The following is a 17,982-nucleotide window of genomic DNA, read 5'->3' on the forward strand; positions in this document are numbered from 1 at the left end:
AATAAATATACAACATACCAAAACTTATAGAAGGAGGCTGAAGCAGTGCTTAGAGTGAATGTATAACTATAAATACCTATATTTAAAAAGGAAAAAGATCTCAAATCAATAGCCTAAGCTTCTACCTTAAGAAACTAGAAAAAGAAGAGAAAAGTAAATCTACAGTAAGCAGCAGGAAGTAATAACAATTAGTGTGAAAAAAATCAAATAGAGGAAGAAAATATAATAGAAAAAATCAACAAAACCAAAATCTAGAAATTTTGTTATTTGAAAAGGTCAACAAAATTGACAAAATTTTAGCTGATTGGTTAAGAAAGAAATGTTCAAATTACTAATCTTAGAGAAAAAGAGGGTGCGTTACTACCAACATTACAGAAATAAAAATAATTAAAAGAGGGTATTATGAACAACTAAGCAAACAGATAACCTGGATAGATGTATAACAAGAAATTGAATCAGTATTAAAAACTTCCCCCAGTGAAAGGCTCAGGCCCAGAAGTCTTCACTGATGAATTCTACCAAACATATAAACAACTCTTCTAAAAAATAGAAGAGAAAGGAATACTTCCTAACCAGACAAAGATATCACAAGAAAACAAGCTACAGGCAATATGCCTTATGAAAATAGACTTGAAAAGCCTCAAAAAATTATCAAACCTAATACAACAACATATTAACATGATTGCTACCATAACCAGGTGAGATTTATCCCAGGAATGTAAGATTGGTTTAACATCCAAAATTTAATCAATGTATTATACCTTATCAATAGAATAAAGGACAAAAAATCATATGGTCATCACAATAAATATAGAAAATTCATGTGACAAAGTACAAAACCCTTTCAAGCTTGAAAAATAGAGAACACTTAACAAATAAAGAATAGAGGGTATTGTGAATTGAATAGTGTCCCCCGCTCCCAAAAGACATACTAAAAGCCTGAGCCCAGGTACCTGCAAATGTGACCTTATGTAGAAATAGAGTCTTTGCAGATGCAGTCAAGTTAAGATGGTATTTTTATAAGAAGAGGAAAAGAGGCATACACAGAGAGAAGAATGCCACATAAGGGCACTGACCACAGGAAAAACACCATGTGATGTTACAGGTAGAGATTAAAGTGCTACAGTTCAAAGACAAGTAAAACTAATGATTAACAGCCATCATTAGACGCAAGGAAGAGGCAAGGAAAAATTCTCCCCTACAGGTTTTAGCAGGAGTATGGCCTGCTGGATTCTTGATTTTGGATCTAGCCTCCAGAAGTCTGAGACAATGAGTTTTGTCTACCCAGCTACCTGGATTGTGACACTTAATTACAGAAGCCCTAGGAAACTAATACAGAAGAGGATTTCCTCAACCTGATAAAAGGCAACTACAAAAACTTCCCAGCTAATGTTATTGTGAAACACTGAATGCTTTCCCCTAAGATCAGGAAAAAGTGAAGGATGCCTGGTCTCACCAATTCTATTCAGTATTGTACTGGAAGTCCAGGCCATGGAAATCAGGCAAGAAAAATAAATAAAAGACATCCAAATTAGAAAGGAATAAGTAAAATTATCTCTACTTGTAGACAACATGACCTTATAATTAGAAAATTCTAAAGAATCTGTGAAAAAATATTAGAAATAATAAAATAATTCATCAAATTTGTAGGATACAAGATCAATATACAAAATGAATTATTTCATACATTAAAAATGAATAATCTAAAAGTGAAATTAAGAAAATATTTACAATGGCATCAAAAAGTTGTAAAAACTTAGGAATAAAAGAGATGCAAGACTTGTATACTGAAGAATACAAGCATTGTTGAAAGAAATTAAAGCTCAAAAAGATAGAAAAATATCCCATGTTCTCAGATCAAAAGACTTAATATTATTAAGATATCAATATCCCCCCAATTGATCTACAGACTCTATGGAATCATTATCCAAATCACAACTGGCTTTTTTTTTTTTTTTTCAGAAACTGACAAGTGGATCCTACCATTTCTATTGAAATGCAAGGGACATAGAATAGTCAAAACAACCTTGAGAAAAGAACAACATTGGAGGACTTAACTTTCCAATTTCAAAAACTACTACAAACTACAATTATTAAGAAAATGTGGTACTAGAATGTGAATAGACATATAGATCAATGAAATAGAATTGAAAGTTCAAAAGTAAACATTTGCTTTTATGCTCAACTGATTTTTGACAAGGGTACCAAGACAATTCAATGGAAAAAGAATAGACTTTCAAAACCTAGTGCTAGAATAACTGGATATACACATGAAATGTAATGAAATTTGGCCCTACCTCACACCATACACAAAAATTAGCTTAAATGTATCATAAAAGAAAACAAATACCCTGATTAAAATGGGCAAAACACTTAAACATTTCTCAAAAGAAGATATATATAAAATGCCAATGGGTTTGTGAAAAATGCTCAACATCCTAATCATTGGGGAAATGCATGTTACAATCGCAATGAGATATCACCTTACACCTGTTAGAATGACTGTTATAAAAGAGAAGAATGATAACAAGTGTTGATCAAGGATGTGGAAAAAAGGTAACACTTGTATATCATTGGCGGGAATGTGTATTAGTACAACCATTATGGAAAACAGTATGGTAGCTCCTCAAAAAACTGAAAACAGAATTACCGTAGGATCCAGCAATCCGACTTCTGGGTATATATCCAAAAGAATTTAAGCCAGTATGTCAAAGAGATATCTTCACTCCTGTGTTTATTGTAGCATTAGTCACAAAAGCCATGATATGGAATCAACTTAAGTTTCCATCAATGGATGGATCAATGGATAAAGAAAATGTGGTGCATATACACAATGGAGTATTATTCAGCCTTAAATAAAGAAGAATATCCTTTTGTTTATGACAACATGGATAAACCTGGAGGGCATTATGCTAAATGAGATAAGCCAGGCACAGAAAGTCAAATACTACATGATCTCACTTATGTGTGGATTCTGAAAAAGTCAAACTCACTGAAGTAAAGAGTAGAATGGTGGCTACCAGAGGCTGTGGATTTGGGGGTGGAAAACAGGGAGATGTTGATCAAAAGGGGTAAAAATTTTAGGAGGAATAACTTTTGAGACTTTATGACACAACGTAGTGACCATAGTTAATAATATTGTATATTTCAAAATTGCTAAAATAATAGATTTTAAATGTTCTTGCTATAAAATATGATACATATATGAGTGATAGATATGTTAAATAGCTTGATATAATCATTCCACAATGTATACATATATCAAAACATACATTGTACCCCATAAAAGTATACAATTATTTGTCAGTTAAAGCAAATAAAATTAAAAATAAAAAGTTTTAAAACTTCTGTAAAATAAATTTTATAATAAAATATTTTAATGAATCATGGAGCTAAATATATTAATAAGAATGAAAACTTTAAAACCCATACAAGAAAATGTAGGAATACAATGGATTATGCAATGTTTTCTTAGATATGACACCAAAAGCAAAAGTAACGGAAAAATACATAATTTGGACTTTAACAAAATTAAAACTTTTATACTGCAAGCAATATTGTAAAGAAAGTGAAAATACAATCCTTAGAATGGGTAAAAATATTTGTAAATCATATATTTGATAAGATACTTGTATCAAGAATATGTAAAAACTCATAATTCAACAACAAAAAGGATAAATGACTTAATTACAAGTGGAGAAACAGTTTGAATAGGCATTTCTCAAAGTAGATGTACAGATCTCCATAAGCACATGAAAAGATGGTTAACATCGTTGATTATTTTTAAAATGCAAATGAAAACCACAATGAGATAGTACTTTTTACCCACTGGGATGGCTAATACAAAAAATACAGACAATAAAAGTGTTGACAAGATGAAGTATACTTGGAATTTTCACATTACTGGTGGAAATGTAAAATGGTGAAACAACTTTGAAAAAAGTTTGGAAGTTGCTGGAAATATTTTTTTTAATTTTTAATTTTTGTGGGTACACAGTAGGTATATATATTTATGGGATACAGGAGATATTTTGATACAGGCATACAATGTGTAACAGTCACATCAGGGTACATGGCATATCCCTCACCTCAAGCGTTATCTTTTCTGTTACAAACAATCTAATAATAATCATTTAGTTATTTTTAAATGCATAATAAATTTTTTCGACTGTAGTCATCCTCTTGTGCTACCAAATACTAGATCTTATTCATTCTATCAAACTATATTTTTGTATTATATATTTCACTACACATTAACCATCCTCCCTTTCCCCCCACCGCTACCTTTCCCAGTCTCCTGGAAATATTAAACATGAAGCTGCCATATGACAAAACCATTCTACTCTCAAGTGTATGCCCAACAGAAATGAAAATACATATACACAGAAAACCTTTATACAGATGTTCATAGCAGCATTATTTATAATAGCCAAAAAGTAGAACCAACCCAAATGTCCACCAGCTAATGAATAAATTTTAAAATGTCCTACATCCAAAAATGGAATATTATTTAGCAATAAAAAGAAATGAAATACTGGTATGCACTGTAACATGGGTGAACCTCAAAAATATGCTAAGTGATAGAATCCAGTCACAAAAGACCCCAAATTGTATCAATACATTCATATAAAACATCCAGTAAAGACTGAAGGAAGAGGAGAATAGACAATAGAAAGGGACGGTTAATTGGTATGTGTTTCATTGGGGACAAATAAAATGTTCTCAAATTTGATCATAATGATGGTTGCACAACCCTGAATATATTAAAAACCAGAAAATTATGCACTTTAAGTGGGTGAATTTTATGGTATGTTAAAAAGTATATCTGCATGTCATTGACTACAGATCTTTTCTTATTTTTTCAAGTTTATGAACACAGTTTTAGAAACATAGTCTCCATTTTTCTCTTTCATGAAACTGCTTGCCAGCTATAGATATGAAAAAATAGCCATGTCTGTGGAACATAACTGCTACCTAGATGGGAGCCTCCATCACACAATGGATAGGGAGCTATTTTCTTTTATGGTCACGATAGGCAGCTTCTGTCCTATAGAATATATTCTGAGATGTTACCTGTAGCTCAGAAAAACAGGGATATTGTTGCTCTAAACATTTCCTCAACATTTATACGACTTCCTATTTATTAATAAGAGAACCTGTTCTTTATGTTTCGTTATACTGGTTTATTCTGGCCCTGGTCCTGGTCCAGGACTATCTGGAGGTAATAGAATGGCCCTACTCTATGTGAAACAAGGTCATATCTCAATAGGTATGTCAGTCAGCATAGGCTAAGCTACAGTAATAAGCAATCTCAAATCTAGAGGCTTAATAGTCTATATTTTACTCATGTTACATGTTCATTGTAGATTGATGAGAGTGTTCTACTTAGCTTAGTCACTCAGGGACCATGGCTGATGTTATCTCCATCTTGGTACATCCTTTCATGATCATAGAGGCAAGGAACATGGTTCTTGAACCTTCTGCCTAGAAGTGACAAGTAGACAAAACCAGTCACATGGCCATTCCTGAGTTCAGTGGGGATGCCGATGTATAATCTTCTGGCATGAAAAGGCACTGGATATTTGAGAACAGTAATGCAGTCTACCACAATATGCTCATGGGGTTTGAAAAGGAGCTGAAAATTGCCATTTTCTGGGGTTCTGTCCTCTGGTATTGTTTCTGGAATCATTTCCACCCCTCCATTTCTACACTCTCTCAACCGACTTTTCTCAGATGCCTGGGGTAGCTGGGTGATTTGTTAATTACAGCATTGCTTAAGCCTTTTAATAAAGTCAGCAAATTAAAGAGAGAGCCCAGATAAAGAGAATGCTTTCAAAAATGTCATAATGAAATTAAGGTAACGAAGCACTTAGAGACCTCTCCTCCCTTCTTTTTGTATAAAACTTATTCCAAAGAAGCTGGAAGAGAAATGGGGCCTGAAAGTAAAGAGGGGAAAAATATATTGTATGCCATTAGTTTAATTATAAAAATTCATTACATGAAGCCATGTAAGACAGAAAATAATGGAACTCTAATGGGTTGGCCGATAACACATTTACTAGTCTGCTCTCAGCTCGTAGTCATTGTTGAAAGGACAAAAAAGTAATGGCGTTGGTATGTAGTCTTCAAAGCTATTGTAAAGATTAATCATTTTCAGTAAGCTGGAAAATGAGGGCCATTTTCTTAAATAGTATGCCCTCTATAGAGTGTTACCTTCTGAAACAGAGTTGTTTGGTAATGTCAGAGGTTTAATAGATGAGTCTTGAAGTTAATGGTGAGAGGCTTTTACTTTTGAAATGGCTTTCTTACAGCTATTTTAACATTTCTATTATAAATCCATAAAGAAGTTTTATAGGTCGTTTTAATTCACACAAGGAAGGAAGAAATTGTCTTCTCTTTTCCCAATAAGGATTTATAGAACATTAATTCATTTTTGGGACCAAATTGTTTAGTGATTTTCAAAAATAAACAAAATATGTATTTTTCTGCTGTCTTTTTTTTTGGAAATGCCTTACTTTATTATACATAGTAATTTTCCAATCATGCTATAATTATCAAGATTATTTTATATTCTTCAAAGCTCAGTTAAAATAAACCCAATCCTTTTCCTTCAATTTCTTTATATGGATGCATAACTTCTTTAACTGAATTGAAATGAACCTGAATTGAGATTCCAGAAACCTGCATTTTTATGATGACTCACTGACTAGGTATGTCACCTTGAACAAGTCACTTAACCTTTCAGAGCATTTATATTCTCATGTGGACAATTATGGAATTGCTCAAAAAGGAAGAAGATACCAAAAGATGGAAGTGAATATTTAGGTAGGGGTCATATCCTTCAGGGCCTTGTAATCCAAAGAAAGAGGTTGGGACTTTGTCTTGTAGGTAATAGCAAACCATCAAAAAGTTTTACGCAGAGGAGAAATGAGGTTCTATTTGCATTGCAAAAAGATCATTTAAGCAGTTGTATGTAGATGGAAGGGTGGTTTGACAGTGGAGGGAGGGAGCCAATAAAAAAGATTATTTTAGTACCTGAGCAAGAGATGATAGGGACATAAATTAAGGTAGTGTCAATGGAGGTAGAAGATTTGGCTGTAAGTAAAAAAAAAACAAAAACAAAACCTTATGATACAACTACCCTGGGGATATGTTCCTTGCCTCCTGCTCCACTTGAGGACCAACATATAATCAGATTGATCCAGAGACAGAATTTTGGAGAACATTAATATTTAAAGGACAGGCAAAAAAAAAAAAAAAAATCCTTGCAAACTAAGAGCATACAGAGGCGACCGACCCAAAGAGTGGAAGCCAAGAAAGCAGAGAACTTCAAGAAGAGAATAGTCAGCAGCACCAGTTGCTGCAAATAAATTAAGTAAATAAGAACGTAAATCTTTCCATAGTCATTGGCTTTTGGTAACTGAATCAGTTAACTATCTTCACAAATGTAAGTGGCATATAGCAATTGCCTTTCATGAGTTTACAGCTTGGGTGGGGTGGCACTTCTTTATGCTGCAGGTTGATTGGGGTCACTCTGTTCCATATGTCACTCATTCTCCTCCTGAGATGAGTAGGCTAGCCCAGAGCATGTTTGTTTTAAGGTAATGGAGAAGTGCAAAAGGGATAGCCACACTGTATAAATACATTTCAAGCCTCTGCTTGTGTTACTTCTATTGATATCCCACAGGGATTAGGCAAAGCAAGTCACATGACCAAGCTCAATGTCAAGGGCATGCTGTCTTTTGTAGGAAGAACTTCAAAGTTACTTAGCAAAGGGCATGGATACAGGGAGAGGTAAAGAATTGGGGCCAATAATTCAATTTGTCATAGTGACTTCTGTCAGAATAGTTTTAGTGGAACGACGATGGCAGAAACCTGATTTTCATGAATTGGAGAGTGGCAGGAATATAATCAAGTTGAGATAATGAGTAAGTATCTGCCTTCTAAAGAGTGTGACTGTCAAAGGAAAGAAAATGATAGAGTGCGGAATACTGTTGTTGTTGTTTAAAGATGAGAGAGACGCTCATGCTTGAAGTCTCTAGAGAAGGACCCCGCAGAGAGGCAAGAAGTTGGAACACACAAAGAGAGAGGGAGTATGTGGAGGAGGATCCCAGAATAGATGGGTGCCCAGATGGTGAAATCAACTTCCAATAGCAGAAAAGTCGCCTCTTCCTCTGAGACTAGAGAAAAGGATGCAAGATGTAAAGTCTGATATTTCATGAAATGTATATTTGATATATTCAATTTCCCCTGTGGAACTGTAGGTAGGGTCATTTACTGTGAGATTTCTTTCAGTTCATGTTGTCAGGAATTAGTCTATAAACCACATTAGATATTTCAAACAGAGGAAATTCAATACAGAGGACTGGGTGCTCCACAAGAATGAAGGAGCTGACAAACCCAACAGAAGACAGTGAGGCAACCCAGAGTTTAGTAACTTCAGGGAACTATTACCACCTCAAGGGTTGGGGAACCAACAAGTTTTACCAAAGCCCAGAAACCAGAACCATCGGGTGCTAAATCAACCACTATAAGGTCTGCACAGAAGGTACTGGAATTACAGAGGGAGCAGCTGTCCAGTGGGAAATGGAGACATAAAGGAGATACTGCCAAGACAAAGAGAGAAAGGGGATAATTCTCTTGTTTCACCTTTTCTCATGCTCTTCTATCTCCCACTAGTGTGTCTCATGACTTAACCTAATTAGAAGTCAGCTAGCACGAAATCCCAGGAAATTCTGAGCTCCTGTGGGAGTTAGTACGTCTCAATACTGAGTTGAGTAGGAAATGGGTAGAGAATGGATCTAAGAGCAAACGACCTCTTAGTGGTTAGCTAACACAGCTACATTTTTCCATGAATCCCTTGGTTCATGAATGTAAATACAGTATCCAAGGAAAAATAACAAGTCCAACATGTAGAACTTTTTGTTCATAAACATATTAGGATCCTGTTTTATAATTTTCCAAGCAATTGCTTGATTTTGATACCTCAGGACAAGCCGGAGTCATGGTCAGAGCAAGTAACCCCATCCTAGTTTACAGATGACAAAACTGGCATTTACAAGGTTAATGACTTCCTTAAGATCAAACTGCAAAACAATGGACAAGCAAAACTTCCTGGGAAGATGCCCTTTCATTACTCTGCACTGCCTTTTTTGAAGTTCCTTTGAGACACAGTCATTAAAAATTTGAATAATAGTTCACCTGGAACAAACATTTATTTTACTTGTAGGTGAATATGAGAAAACACATTTTAAAAGCAAATTTAACCAATATTCAAGCGTAAAATTTTAATGATAGAGCTTTGCACTCACTTTTATCTTCCAAGTTAAAGGGAGAATTTTAGAGTTGCAGCATTTCTAGACAATGTCTATAAAACAGTGAGCTACTTGCTTTGCGTTCAGAAGGGGCTCACACTGTGGGGAATATAGCTTGACTCATTAAAATTAGTAGTAGATGTACTAGCGGTAGTGATGATGATGATGATCATGATGATGATGTTGATGATGCTGATGATTAATATTTATGTAATCCTTCGGGCGTGCCAGGCACCTTTGTAAATGTTCTCCCTGAATTCTCTAAGTTAACCCACACAATCATATTTCCACATAAATACTGTTAATATTCCCATTTATCAAAGGAGGAAACTGAGGCACAGAAAAGCTAATTAACTTTCCCATTTGCCATATAACTACTAAGTGATCACGCCAGGATTCAAACCTAGCAGGCTCATTGTATTGCTCAGGCTTTTAGCTACTCTTTCACTTCCTCTTCTCTTTTCTACCATGTAGGGTCAATATCACTAAAATAAGTTCTTACAAAGAAAAAAAAATGAGAGAAGACAAACAAAGTAGAAAAAAATACTCGAAATTCTTGAAATTAATTCAGATTGTCTCATAGTTCACAATCACTTTTTCTGCCTAAAATACTGTGAATATATATCAAGCACATATTGCAGTAGTAGCATAATAGGTTTGAATATGAAAAATGTCTTTCCTGGTTGGGGAACCAACCTTTTGGGGATTTAGCATTTTATATTCTTCATAGAAAATACACACACATACACAAAGGCAATCTTTTTTTATAAGCTAGTGCTCACAGTATTTTAAATTTCTTCACACACCGTGATCACCACACAAGCAATTCCCTGTGGTGTACACCATTGTAAATGGAATTCAGAAAGAGAAAAGGGAGTGTGTGAAGTCTATTGTAGTTTTGAATTTACACTCCTTCTGAGGTCTGGAGTTATCCCCATAGTAAATTTCACAGCGGTAGGCAAAACCGGTCAAGGTCATGGTTCCTAGTGTGAATGACACTCGGGTAAAGCCCAAGATGGGCGGGCAGAATATTACTGTAGGAGAAAGGGAAAACATTCTGTTGTGGGGAATGTCTTTAAGAAGGGAGAAAAGAGAAAGGCTACCTTTGAGAACCTTTGTGTTTATATAAGGGCCTGAGCCCCCTCAATGTCAGTCAAGGTCAGTGGGAGTTTTACTTTTTAATCCTACATCCTCACAAAACCTGGCAGTATTCAGTGAGGGTTAGCACTCAGTCAGGATTTCCTTAGGTATAACAGTCCTAACTTTCTCTGTGAATACAATTTTGCAGAAAAATATATGGCACGTGTATTTCTGCCTTTCAAGTGTTAAAGTTCATCAAAAAGCTCTGGTCTGATATCAAGACTCACTCTTTACTACCTTGTTTAGTAGGAAATCTCTCAATTAACTCTAGCTTGCTATTTCTTTAAGAGATTTTGGAAAATTCCAGGATATGTTATTATAATTTTAGGTATTTTTATGATCTATTGATTATGTTTTTAGATTCATTGGCACCTTCTGCATTTTATGTTTTTTAATTTTAACAGCTTTTTTGAAGTGTAATTGATATACAAAAACTGCATACAATTATATGGGCTAGAACATGTGCACATAACCACGAAACCATCCAAATAGTATAACCTCTTATATCTAGACTTTTCAAATAAGAACCTATCAGTGATGGTGGCTTCCAAGTTTATTTAACTTGCTTGAGTAAAATAAATGATTTTAATTATATATTTACTAAAAATTTTGTTTTTATTTTGTATTCCTGAGCTTATACATATATGCTCTGATATTGGTCCATCGTAAGTATTTTGTTAACAATTCACTCTTTTATAAAAGGAATTCACTTGAGAAAAAGGTGACCAAGTTATTGGTCTCAGTTTTGTGGATGTTTATGCTATTAATTAGAGATTTAATAGATGAGAGATAATAAGCTCTTCTTTTAAAATGCAAATAGCACCCTCTGGATAGTAAGGGCCAATTACATGTTCTTTCATGTCTTGGACTACATTACTTTTATCACTTTAGGTTTGGCTTAAGTGAGGAGGAGAAGGGAAGAAGTGGTAATTTTGTACCCTAGGAAATTTCTAGAAAAGGCAAGCCTTTGGCAGAAGTTTCCTAAGAAGGGCTTTCAAATAGTGTGAGGATCTGAAAAGTGGAAAATAGAAACTGCAGTGCTTGATAAAAGGAGTATGGAAGAAAAGGCAGGCATTCCACGAGGATAAATGTTAATTGTTTTGTAATAGCAGCAACTATGTTCTGTGCCTTTAGACACTGTCCTCTGCTTTCATAGCAAAAATCAGTGATACTGGCATTAGCTTCTTGGTAATAGTTTGGTAATCTGGATCTATTGCTATATGCAGTAAATACCATTGTTTAGTTTGATTCTAGGATGTTTTAGTTAACTGAGGAATTACATTATATATAGATTGTATATGTTTGATAGGCGTTCAACCAAACACGCTGAAATTATGCTGAGAATACTGTTTGATTTTTATTCTGTACATATCATACTAACACAAAAGAACTAATATTAAAAACAAAAATGATTTTTCTCCTCAGAAGCATTATTTTCAATTTCTTCCATTTTGCGTTCAGCTCATGATTATGTATTCTTAGAGATAAAAAAACACAGTGTAGTTAAAAGTTGTGTTCTGTTTTTTACACAAGAAAATTGTGTCTTTTTACAGTGATTACTGTGTGCATTTGCTATATATTGTACCATCAGAATGATGTATTATGTTCTTTTAATGTCCCTGAATTAAACATTGACATTGTTTCTCTTTTTTTTTTTCTTTTGAGATGGAGTTTTGCGCTGTCACCCAGGCTGGAGTGCAGTGGCGTGATCTTGGCTCACTGCAACTTCTGCCTCCTGGGTTCAAGCAATTCTCTGCCTCAGCCTCCTGAGTAGCTGGGATTACAGGAGCCTGCCACCATGCCCGGCTAATTTTTACATTTTTAGTAGAGACAGTGTTTCACCATCTTGGCCAGACTGGTCTTGAACTCCTGACCTCATGATCCACCCGCCTTGGCCTCCCTAAGTGCTGGGATTACAGGCATGAGCCACCGCACCCGGCCTGTTTCTCATTTTTTTACTGCTTTGGTTAATGAAGATTTTAAGTCATATAGTGTATTGATCTTCTTTTGAAGATTTTATTAGGATAAAGTACCAAAAGTGAGATTACTGAGTCAATGGGAATAAGCATTTGTATGTCACTTGGTATCTGTTGCCAAATTGTCCTAATAGATACTGTCCCCAGCAGTAATACATGAATGTGCTAGTTTTACTGGTCTTTTAAGCTTTGGATTTTAATTTTGTTAATTTAATTGGTGTCCAATTGTACCTTTTCAATACTCTGTTTTCTATTACTTGAAAGTTAACTTTCTTTCTTTTTAAATAAAATCATCCTACTCTTTCCCTTGTTTCAACTACCTGTCCCTGTTCCTCTGTCCATTTATCAATGACTTAACCCATCGTATTAAATTTGATATAACTATTTTAACAATTCGTATTATCTTAATGCTTAGAAGCCTCCTCTCTGCACTTGCAGAAATGTTTAATAGAAATTTCAGGTTGATATGCTTCGAGACAAACCCTACCATTAATCGACTTCTTTCTTTGAAATATATTTTAAGTGATTAGATAGCAAGTTTGAAAACACTGAATTACCAAAGACAAACAACGAAGAAAATGTAGGTGATTTGGTTTAGCAAGATTCTTATATTTTGACTTTTATTCGAATTTTGAAGTAGGATATTCTAAAAGTATTTTGATCCTTCAAAAAGTTCGTAACTAGAATAACAGTACTATTCTTTTGTTGTTCAATATTTTCTGTATGCACGTTTAGTTGAACGCCAGTAGATGGCACTAATTACATAAACGATTCAACAAGTTAATGAAGAGGGAAAGAAATGTAATGAGTTTTTTTTTGGTTCAAATGTTGTTATATGTTACATAGTCAACAATTATATATGAGCTTATTTTTGTAGTTTTTTTCTCTTGTGATAAAACAATTAAGCCCACTTTATTGACAATTAATTGCTAGGAAGTTGAAATAATTGATACTGGTTGTTGCTCAAGATGCTGCATTTGAAAAGTTTGCCCTGAAAGGTGGGTTACCTTATACTGTCATAACTGACTAAATCAACATGGTAGGTTAAAAGCAATCTAATATACGTATTCTGACCTGAGGATTCAGAAGCTGTTTACGAAGTATTTTAAGACACTCCCACTGGAGATTTCAGAAAAAAACTGACATTCATTCTCTTTCTCATAAAAATCTATAGCAGTTGGCCAAAGACCTCCGCCAGTGGCAGATAAGTGTAGATGTGGCAAATGACTTGGCCCTGAAACTTCTCCGGGATTATTCTGCAGATGATATCAGAAAAGTCCACATGATAACAGAGAATATCAATGCCTCTTGGGGAAGCATTCATAAAAGGTATGAATTACATTATTTCTAAAACTACTCTTGGCTATAATAATGGGGTGGTGAAACTGTATGGACCATGAAGATTTGTTTTTCCAATCCAGCTAAACTGGAGCTTGGGAGGGTTCAAGATGATAAATACCAACTAAACTCACTGACTTGGCTCAGACTTCTATTTTAAAAATGAGGAACATAAGATCTCATTTGCCCACTATCACAAAAGTAGTGACATAACCAAGAGATTAAACAAAAAGCAAAATACTGATTTATAGCTAGAAGAGCCATTTATCAGTCTACTTTGAGAACTCTATCCAAAGTCCAAAGAATTCTCTTTCTGTCTCATAATGGCACACACTGTCTTACCTGTTATCTGATAAATAAGTCACTTTGGGATTCATGATGGAGTTATAGCTGTCCATGGTATCATCCTCGTGTCTCATTCCACACACCCAATGGGAAAATTTGTGGAGGGTAATACGACTCATCACTTCATTTCCCATTATATATCTATGGAAATTAACAGCTCTTATAGACAGTATCTCCTCAAACTAAGCTTTGTACCCTTATTATACCTCTCTTGATCTCTAGTGCTTTTTTCACTAGCATTTATTCCAATTATAAATAAAAATATAAAATTATGAAACTAATTGTTAATATTTGTTCTTTAAATTAATCTGAATGCCATGAGGACAGAGATTTTGTCTTTCTTATGTGATACATCCCCAGATCCTGAACCACGTGATATAAAAATAGGGAGCTAGTAAATGTTTTTTGAATGATGACTCCCTTTGCAGAATGTACAATTACCTTGTGCAAGCTGAAAAAATAGTACCTGTACAATATGAGGAAGACCACGATGAAAAATAATTGAGTTCCAAAATATGACATCAATTACTGAAAAAATAAGCTCAGTGATTTTTAACGAGAAGTAAAAGTCACCATTGGGACCAAAACAGATTTTGAACTAAGAGCAGGAAGTCTTAGGAGAAATGAGATAATGATATATAGAAATTAAGAGACCAACTAAATTTTGAAACTAAGCTAGATATTAGACAGTAAAAACTCCTGTGAAGCTGAATTTAAGCTAGTGACCTGGGGAATAGAGCAACTCTAATCCTGAATTCCAGACAGTAAGTGTATAGATGGAAAAGAACATGGAAAAGAAGATGCAACCTAAAGTTGGGAAGTTTTAATTGGAGCCCTATGAAAAAGACCCTGATGGAGAAAGGGCAAACTTGAATATGGAACTGATATTTGGAAAATTTCTGATAGTAGCTACTTTTTCTCAATGGCAAGACTTGGACTTTCTTCTCAAAATACAGATCTTGTATGTGTTCAATTAACAGGGACAGATTAGGTTCAGGAAGAATTATTCACATGGAATCAATTGGTATCAGAGAGTCAACCATTAGATCTTCATGGGAAATATCTGCTTTCCAAAGAGAAGCCTTTTTGGAAAAGTCAGTTAAAGTCAGATTAATTTGATGAGTTTAGGGAATATAAACTAAGGAGCCAAGAAAAAAGCTTGCTCATGGTATGAAACTAGAGCTTCAGGACACTGGTCTATTCTGTCTGTACTACTCTTTCTGACAGACCCCTCTCTTCATTCTCATGCTCCTTGATGGCCCAAGCAACTCTCTCAGTTTTTAAAAAATTGTTTTATTAAGGTCTTTGGATTCTTCATGGGAATGACTTCCAGTTGATATTTTTTGGCTTGTTTCCAAAAAGCTATCAGCTAAAGAATGCATATAGTTACTTCCCCTGTGGGTAAAGTAAATTACAATTTTAGAAATCAACTCACATTTTTGGCCTGTAGAGAATCTGCAATTCACCAAGCTACTTCTGACTCATGTCTATAAAGTTCTTCCCTGTTCTTTTCTCACTTCACATGTACTCTGTACAAGAATTCATCCACTTGTGTAGTTTCAGTCTGTTGATGACTACCCATCTATAATTCCAGCTGAGAATGATCTTTTGAGTTTTAGACATGTAGAGATTACTGCTTTCTTTCAATGTTAATGTCCCACAGGAACTTCACATTGAAGAGGTCCAAAGCTAAACTCATCTTGCCTTCTTCCAATCTCTTTCTCCAAATGCAACCTACTTCTATTGTCCTTGTCTTAGTCCTTTTTGTGCTTCCATAACAGAATACCACAGACTGGGTAATTTATAATGAACAGGGATTTGTTGGCTCATATTTCTGGAGGCTGGGAAGTCCAAGATCAAGGAGCTGGAATCTGGTAAGGGCCTTCTTGTTGCGTCATGATTCCATGATGGAAGGTGGAAGAGCAAAAGAGAGAAAAAATGGGACCAAACTTGCCTTATATGAAACTCACTCCCACAATAATGATGCCAATCCGTTCATGAGGGCAGAACCTTCATTCCTAATCACGTCTTAAAGATCACACTTACTACTGTTGCAACAGCAATTAAATTTTACCATAAGTTTGGGAAGGGACAAACACTACACCATAGCATTCTGCCCCTTTTTCCCAAAATTCATGTTCTTCTCAAAGACAAAATACATTCATTTCATCCCCAAAGCCCCAAAAGTCTTAACTCATTTCAGCATAAACTCAAAATTCCAATCTAATATAAATTAGATATAGTGAGACTCAAGGCACAATTCATCTTGATGCAAATTCCCCTCCATCTCTGAGCCTGCAAAATCAAATCAAGTTCATCCCCTCACCCCCTACCCTTCCCAGCATCAAGTAACCACCAATCACAGAAAGTTTTATTGATAATCCTGCTCTAGATTATCTTTGTCTATGTTCACTTTAGCTATTTATCCTAGTGTTCCATTATTGGAACACTAAGCATGTGGGAGTTATTTATATTCTACTGTTCAAGGTCATCACCAAGGTCTGATTGCAAAAAATCAAAAAATTGCAACCTTAGGCATAAATGGGTTAAGCAGTTAAGAGTACATTTATAATAATTATTTACTATACTACTTCAAAAAACTTATTGCCTCTATTTGTAAATAGTGTTATCTCTACGTAGGGGTTTGTTGGCATGCATTTGCTTGTTTCTGCCTGATTTTTTCATTTATACATTTTCTTTTTTATTTTTATTTTTTAACTTTTAAGTTCAGGGGTACATATGCAAGTTTGCTACATAGGTAAAATTGTGTCATGGGGGTTTGTTGTGCAGATTATTTCATCACCTAGGTATTAATCTTGGTACCATTAGTTATTTTTCCTGATCCTCTCACTCCTCCCACCCTCCACACTCCAATAGTCTCTAGCGTGTGTTGTTCCCCTCTATATGTCCATGTGTTCTCATCATTTAGCACCCACTTATAAGTGAGAACATGGGGTATCTGGTTTTCTGTTCCTGTGTTAGTTTGATAAGGACAAATGGCCTACAGCTCCATCCATGTCCCTGCAAAGGACATGATCTCATTCTTTTTTATGGCTGCATAGTAATCCATGGTATTTCTGTTGGTTTCAAAAACTACAATTATGACAGGATGGCATTTTCACTTTTGTTGTTATATTAAACTCATCTTAAAAAGGAAAGATTAATAATATCAATATTTGGGTTATGGAGAAAAAGTATCTCGTATCTTTGAAAAAGTTCTGTAACTACAGCTTTTTAGGTGGAGGGAGTCTGTGGAAAGCATTCTGATTGCATCATTTCTCACAGTTCAGATTAGACACTATTTTACTATGAGACACTCATGCATTGCCTGCACTGAGACTTTCAGTCATATGGAGAAACCTAGGCAAAATTTTTATATACTTGGAAGAATATTTAAATTAGTAATAAAATCTTTAGTTTTAAACTGTTGAATGTTAAATAAGAAATAAAACGTACTTGAAAGAAATTTACTTTGATATCAGACACTGCCATGTTTTAGTTTCAAGTCATAAAAGTAAACTAATGTTTATATTTTGTTGTTTAAGTTTATTAATATATCAGATGAGTCTTCAAATTCTACAGTGGCTTTTGATAGGATCATTTTTATTTGTCATCTTACATAGAATAAATATAAATAGCCATTTATGCTTAAAAGGAACGAATCTATTTATGGAAAAAAAGAGAAGCCTGCTTTTCAACTAAATTGTACAGTTTAGAAACCCAGATCTGAACATAGATTATTGTTGTGACCTATGTAGGAAAATATTTTGTTTTCCTTATCATATTCTTTATAGAGTCCATGTTAACATATAAAGTCAGAAATGTGAGCCTCTGCAAGTTCATTTCTTTGTCTTCAATCTTTGTGAATA

The 17,982-nt window shown here is 34.6% G+C and overlaps 1 protein-coding gene across 1 annotated transcript in view; it reads left to right on the forward strand.

Moving 5' to 3' along the window:
* The window catches only part of DMD (dystrophin), a 2,224,438-nt gene that overhangs the window by 1,657,494 nt on the left and 548,962 nt on the right, over window positions 1-17,982 (forward strand). The window contains 1 exon segment of the mRNA XM_033201414.1: window positions 13,605-13,759. Within this exon segment, the coding sequence (XP_033057305.1) occupies window positions 13,605-13,759 (155 nt within the window).

This window comes from Trachypithecus francoisi, unplaced genomic scaffold (assembly GCF_009764315.1).
Source record: "Trachypithecus francoisi isolate TF-2019V2 unplaced genomic scaffold, Tfra_2.0 Lachesis_group6, whole genome shotgun sequence".
NCBI classification, from domain to species: domain Eukaryota; kingdom Metazoa; phylum Chordata; class Mammalia; order Primates; family Cercopithecidae; genus Trachypithecus; species Trachypithecus francoisi.